We start from the raw sequence: 6,000 nt of genomic DNA on the forward strand, positions 1-6,000 counted from the left end.
AGTTGGATTTCGCGTTTTAAGTTATATTTAAGCTTGGGTTTTATTTCCCTAACATCCCTAGTCACGAAAAATCACCCTAAAGTCGAGAGGAAACAAGTCCCAAGCCTCGAACCCTCCAAGGTAAGTTTTATCATGATTCTAGGTTGAATTCAAGTCCCTAATCCCTTTCTAACTTGAGTAAACCCTTCTAATCCATAGAGTTGTGATTGGAACATTATTGTTGGAGGTGGAAACCCTAGAACCCAAATTCAAGAGGATTGAACGTCAAAAAGGTAATGCTTACACACTCTAATCATTCATAATAGTGAATTGATGGGTTCTTGGGAGAATAGTAAATGGGTTTAGTAAAGAGAATTACACGAACTATAGTAGGGTTTTGGATTGTTGACTTGAGATTATTATAATCATATGGGTGATGGAGAATGATGTTAATTACACCTAATTGAGATTGTAGAATCAGCTAGAAGTAATAGAATGGGGATTGGGTGAAGAAAACACCATTAATGAAGGTTATGGAGCTTCATGCCCACCAAGTGTTTGACAAAATGCTTAGATGACCAAAGCATGAATATTATTGCTAATATAGAATCCCTTTGGCTTGTATTGATATAGATCAAAGTTGAAAGGGGTGACGAACATTGTATTACACTCAAAGGTGGAATTAAGGTATGTAGGCTAACTATCTACGTTAGGGAATGTTCGTGATTCTCACTACGCCTCATTTTCTTCATACTTGTCGGTAATTTGACTCGGAATATAGTTTAGCCCTAGTTTCATGATATGATATAGACGTTATCTTCTAGGGTTGCGGTTAGAAATTCGTTCATGGTTGTCAATTTGAATATCATGAACTCGGCACACATAATCTTTATAGACTTGTATTGTTACCACGTGAGTCTCGATCTAGAAATTCGGTATGCTCGAAACTTGTAAGTGTTTTCAATTCGATCCCGGATGTCTATTTCGATTCGACATTGTTCATTGTTGTTATGGTCTCGGTCCTTATTAATTAACCATAATTAAACATATGTGATTACGCAAGGGCATAGCGCGATCTTGTGTATACGTATACATGGCGAGGCCATTGGTGACGCACTACTAGGCCGAGGCCATAACGTGCATTTATTATTGGGCCGAGGCCCCACATATACAAACACGGATAATACAAATGATTCGGATACGAACGAGGAGTATTCATATCTCTACTTCCTTGCTATTACGATTACGATTACGATTATCGGTTTCGATTTCGGTTTCGGTATTTTATTGCTTCGATTGCTTTGTATACCGGTACAATTCAAATGTCTTGATGTCCTTTTATTGCTTGGGGGCCTGCATCTCGCGATGCGAGTAACGACATACAGGTTGACGACTCGGCTATTTTAGGAGTGCACATATCGTTCCAATGCGAGTGAGCCCCCAATTCATCGGAGCGTTGTCTTATCTAGTTATTTCGGTTTATAGAACAACTCTATTATTCGATATTCTTAGAGAGCTTCATAGACACGGTTCGACGATCGGATATTTATTATGTTAGCCTTGTTGGCGATTATTCGATTGTTTGGTTTAAGCCGTATTGGCTACGTTCGAATATTTCGATTGTCTAAGTATTTTCGCATTATGATTTCGGTGGACCTTTAGTATATCGGCATGTGTTTTGTTGTTTCCACATTCGATTATGTTTTGATATCACATGTTGATTCGGCCGACGCGATTGGTTCGCTCGGTCACATGCGGTCGAGCACGGGTGCCGTGTTACGTCCAGGCCCAGGTTCGGGGCGTGACAAGAAGGTGGGCTTAAATTTTGCTAAGTTGTTGGTGGAAGTTAAAATTGGTAGTGTACTGCTAGATATGATATATTTCGGGAATGAAAGGGGGAATGTTATAGAGCAGAAGGTGACATATGATTGGAAACCATCAGTGTGTTCCATATGCCAAAAGTATGGGCATACTGCTGAAATCTGTAGAAGGAATAAGGCTAATGAGAAGAAGGAGGAACCTCAAATCAAAGAAAGCACAACAAAGGAGACTAGTAGTGATGGGTGAAGCGAAATAACTGCGATAAGTGCGAAGTGCGAGAAAGGAAAGATGAAAATAATCCAACTCAACAAGGAAAATGAAGGAAACAGGCAGGAAAGAGGCAAACTCAACAAGCAAACTAGGTTCCAGCTACCACAAGTGGAACAAAGGTAGTTGAGGTTGCCAATTCTTTTCAGCCACTTGAGATTGCTAGGAAGGAGAATGATGTGCAAGCCACTAAAGCTGGCTAGATTGAGGGGACTAAGAATTACCCCTCAGGTCATGGTTAAGATGTTAAGTTGGAATGTAAGAGGCCTCAATGGCCTCAATAAATAGAAGAAGGTCAGACTCATCTGCAATGGGCAGGAAGTTGGGCTAGTTGGGTTGTTAGAAACAAGAATTAAAGTCAATAAGGTAATTACAATAGCTGATAGTATGTTTAATGGATGGCATCATCATAGCAACCATGCATCCTACTATAATGGGAGGATATGCGTTATATGGAGGCCGGACTGGTTTGATATTACTATACTACAGGAGATGGCGCAAGTTGTTACATGCAGGGTAAAATTCATTCCTCTGCAACTTGAGTTTATCGCAACCTTTGTGTATGTCTATAATATGAAGGAAGATAGGAAGGAGTTGTGGGATCACTTAAGCCAACTGAGTGGGAATCATAAAGAGCCTTGGATAGTATTGGGAGATTTTAATGTTGTGCTTCATAGAGAAGATAGATTGGGAGGAAATCCAGTTACTCTAGTTGAGGTAACTGATTTCCAAAACTGTATTGATAATTGTGGTTTGGAGGAAATAGCCAATTCAGGAAGCCAGTATACCTGGAATGATAAACAGGATGCTAGGATTTTTTCAAAAATTGATAAAGTGTTAGTTAATGGAGAGTGGGTGGACCAGATGCCTGATATAACTGCGCATATTCTGCCAGAGGGTATTAGTGATCACTGCCCTTTAGTGGTTCAGATGTTGCAGTCATTCTCTAGGAAGGTGAAATCCTTCAAATATTATAATGTATGGAGCACCTACCCAGATTTTGGAGACATAATCCAATCCTATTGGAACCAGCATATTGAGGGACATAGGATGTTTCAGATAGTCAGGAAACTTAAGGCACTTAAACACAAGTTGAGAGTGTACATAAACAGAACTTCTATAATCTGGTACAACAGGAAAATCAGGACAGAGAGGCAATGAGGAGAATCCAAATGCAATTACAGCTGACTCCACTGAATGCTACTATACAGAAGGAGGAAAAGGAGTTAAGTGACAAGTTCAGAAGATCAATATACTTGGCTGAATCAATATTATTACGGAAGCAAAGCAACTTGGATTAGGCAAGGAGATGACAACACCAAGTATTTCTTCTCTCGTGATTAAGAAGAGAAAGCTGATTCAAACTATCACTCAGATCCAAGATGAACATGGGCAAAGATAACATGACCAAGCACAAGTAGCAGAGGTGTTTGTGAGGTACTATCAACAACTCTTGGGAGATTCTGGGGGTCAGAGGAAGCATGCTGATGCTAGGATATTTGCTCATGGTCCTAAGGTGTCAATTGAACAACAATGTGCCTTATTACAACCATTCAATAATCAAGAGATTAAGAAAGCAATGTTTAGTATCAAGATCAATAAAAGCCCGAGGCCAATGGGTATAGAGGGGATTTTATAAAGCATCTTGGGATGTAATTGGTGATGATGTTTGTGAAGTTGTCTTGGAATTCTTCAAAGCGGTAAAATTAAAACAATTAAATGCCACTATGATATCTATTATTCCCAAAGTTGATAAACCGGTCCGTAGTCGGTCAAGACGATTGCATGCTGCAATGTCCTGTATAAGTGCATTTCCAAATTGTTATGTAGTAGGCTTAAAATTGTATTACCAACCATAATGAATCCTACACAAGTTGCATTTGTACAAGGGAGATCACTAGTTCAAAATGTTCTTGTATGCCATGACTTACTGAGACATTACAATAGACAAAATACTCTAAGGTGCTTAATGAAAATTGATTTGAGGAAGGCGTACGACATGGTTAAATGGGAGTTTGTGAGGGAGATGTTGGAGGGATTTGGATTCCTTCCAAAATTCATTCATTTGGTGATGGAGTGTGTGACTACAATTTGGTTTTCTGTCAAAATTAATGGAGAGGGATGTGGGTTCTTCCCAGGTAAAAGAGGGTTAAGGCAAGGTGACCCCGGTTTCACCCCTCCTCTTTGTCCTGGTAATGGAGTATTTCTCAAGACTCATGGCAAGAATGAGCAAGCTGCCTAATTTCAGATATCACCCAGTGTGTAAAGAACAACAGCTCACCCATCTCACTTTTGCTGATGATCTAATGATAGTCTGCAAAGGGACAGACGCTTCAGTAACTAGAGTCATGGAGGCTATAAAATGTTTCACAGATACTACTGGTTTAGCTGCAAATAGTGATAAGTCAAGCGTATTCATAACAGGGGTAAAAGACAATGTCAAAGAAAGGCTGTTGGAGATTACTGGTTTTGTAGCAGGCACTTTTCCAATAAAATACCTTGGGTTGCCTTTGTCTCACAAGAAATGGAGCAAGATGCAATGCCATCAGTTATGTCTTAAGATCACTGAGAAGATCAGGGCCTCAGCAACTAGGCACCTGTCATATGCAGGTAGAATCCCAGTAATTAATTCAGTGTTATTTTCCTTGTATAATTTTTGGGGATCAGTATTCTTACTCCCCCAGAGTGTACTGAAACTGGTGGACAAGCAACGTAGAGAGTTTCTATGGGGCTCTAAAGAGGAAGGAAGGAAGATTGCACTAGTAGCTTGGCATGATCTATGCTGGCCAAAGAAACAGGGTGGGTTGAATGTGAAGAACTGCAGATTGTAGAACATTGCATCTGTATGAAAACTAATCTGGCAATTTATGCATAGCAAGGAGCAGTTATGGGTAAGATGGGTGCATGGCATTTATATAAAGGATGAGGCAGATTTTTGGAATCATATCCCAAAGCAAGACTGTAGCTGGTATTGGAAACAACTTCACAAGATAAAACTGAGGATGATAAAGAAATTTGGTACTCACAAGATAGGTACTTGTCTCACAGCAATAGCAAATATTACATGACAATGAGGAATCTTGCCTTGCTTGATGACGGAGCCAAAAATTCTTGGCCGAACACGATGCGGAGCAAGATTTTGCTGCCAAAACATAGAGTGTTGGAATGGCTGGCAATGCAACAGAGATTGCTAACTAGAGCAAGGTTGAACCGTCTGGGCATTGAATGTGATGATGATATGTGTGTGTTGTGTGATGCGCAGAGACAAGAAGACTCAGTACACCTCTTTGTGGACTGTGAATGGGCTAAAGAGTTGTGGGATGGAATACAAGATTATTTAGGGATCAAGGTGCAGTTAGGGAGTGTCCAGCTAACTCTACAACAATTCAAGCAGAAGATATGGAGTAAGTTTAAACGAGAAACGGTAGCTGCTGGATATGGAGTCGTGTATACCATATATGGCAAGTTAGAAATGGGAAAATGTTCAAAGGGCAGAGTGTACATAAAGATTTTGTTATGCAACAGATAAAGGCGATAGTTAGGGAGAGAGTTACTATGTTTAGAGGATACAAAGCAGCTAGGAAGTGTGCTTGGTTTTTTGCTATAATTTGTAATTAGTTCCTTGAGGCCTGGCTTCACCTGACACCAGCTGGTGGTTAAGTGCTAGGTGCTCCTTAGGTGTATTCAATTTGTTGGTATGGTAATATTTACATTTTATTGCCAAAAAAAATGAAAAGTGTAGAGATTTTGACCAAATATATGATCATTTAATACACTATTTTAACAAAAAAATATTATATGAATATACATATTTTCATCATTAAACGATTTTCTTTCGTTATACAAAGTGTGATTAAACTTAGAATTTGACAATTAAAAACAAAAATTAGATTTTATTCAACTTTTGTGCCTATAACAGTGAAATATTATTTA

At 39.2% G+C, this 6,000-nt stretch overlaps 2 protein-coding genes across 2 annotated transcripts; both read left to right on the top strand.

Moving 5' to 3' along the window:
• Positions 1 to 2,559: 2,559 nt before the first annotated feature.
• On the top strand, positions 2,560 to 3,368 carry LOC132047627 (uncharacterized). Its single transcript, XM_059438645.1, has 2 exons — positions 2,560 to 3,021; positions 3,204 to 3,368. Exons 1-2 carry the CDS (start codon positions 2,560 to 2,562, stop codon positions 3,366 to 3,368), a joined length of 627 nt encoding a protein of 208 aa, XP_059294628.1.
• Positions 3,369 to 4,262: 894 nt separating this feature from the next.
• On the top strand, positions 4,263 to 4,898 carry LOC132047628 (uncharacterized). Its single transcript, XM_059438646.1, has one exon. The coding sequence runs from the start codon at positions 4,263 to 4,265 to the stop codon at positions 4,896 to 4,898; it is 636 nt and encodes a 211-aa protein (XP_059294629.1).
• The last annotated feature ends 1,102 nt before the right edge of the window (positions 4,899 to 6,000 follow it).

Source organism: Lycium ferocissimum, chromosome 2 (genome assembly GCF_029784015.1).
Source record: "Lycium ferocissimum isolate CSIRO_LF1 chromosome 2, AGI_CSIRO_Lferr_CH_V1, whole genome shotgun sequence".
NCBI lineage: Eukaryota > Viridiplantae > Streptophyta > Magnoliopsida > Solanales > Solanaceae > Lycium > Lycium ferocissimum.

What these genes read in the sequence shown, in the direction of transcription:
- LOC132047627 (XM_059438645.1), top strand. Translation starts at nt 2,560, where the DNA reads ATGGCGCAAGTTGTTACATGCAGGGTAAAATTCATTCCTCTGCAACTT. An exon ending in TGCAGTCATTCTCTAGGAAG is followed by an intron (nt 3,022 to 3,203) that starts GTGAAATCCTTC and finishes CTGGTACAACAG; the next exon opens with GAAAATCAGGACAGAGAGGC.
- LOC132047628 (XM_059438646.1), top strand. Translation starts at nt 4,263, where the DNA reads ATGGAGTATTTCTCAAGACTCATGGCAAGAATGAGCAAGCTGCCTAAT.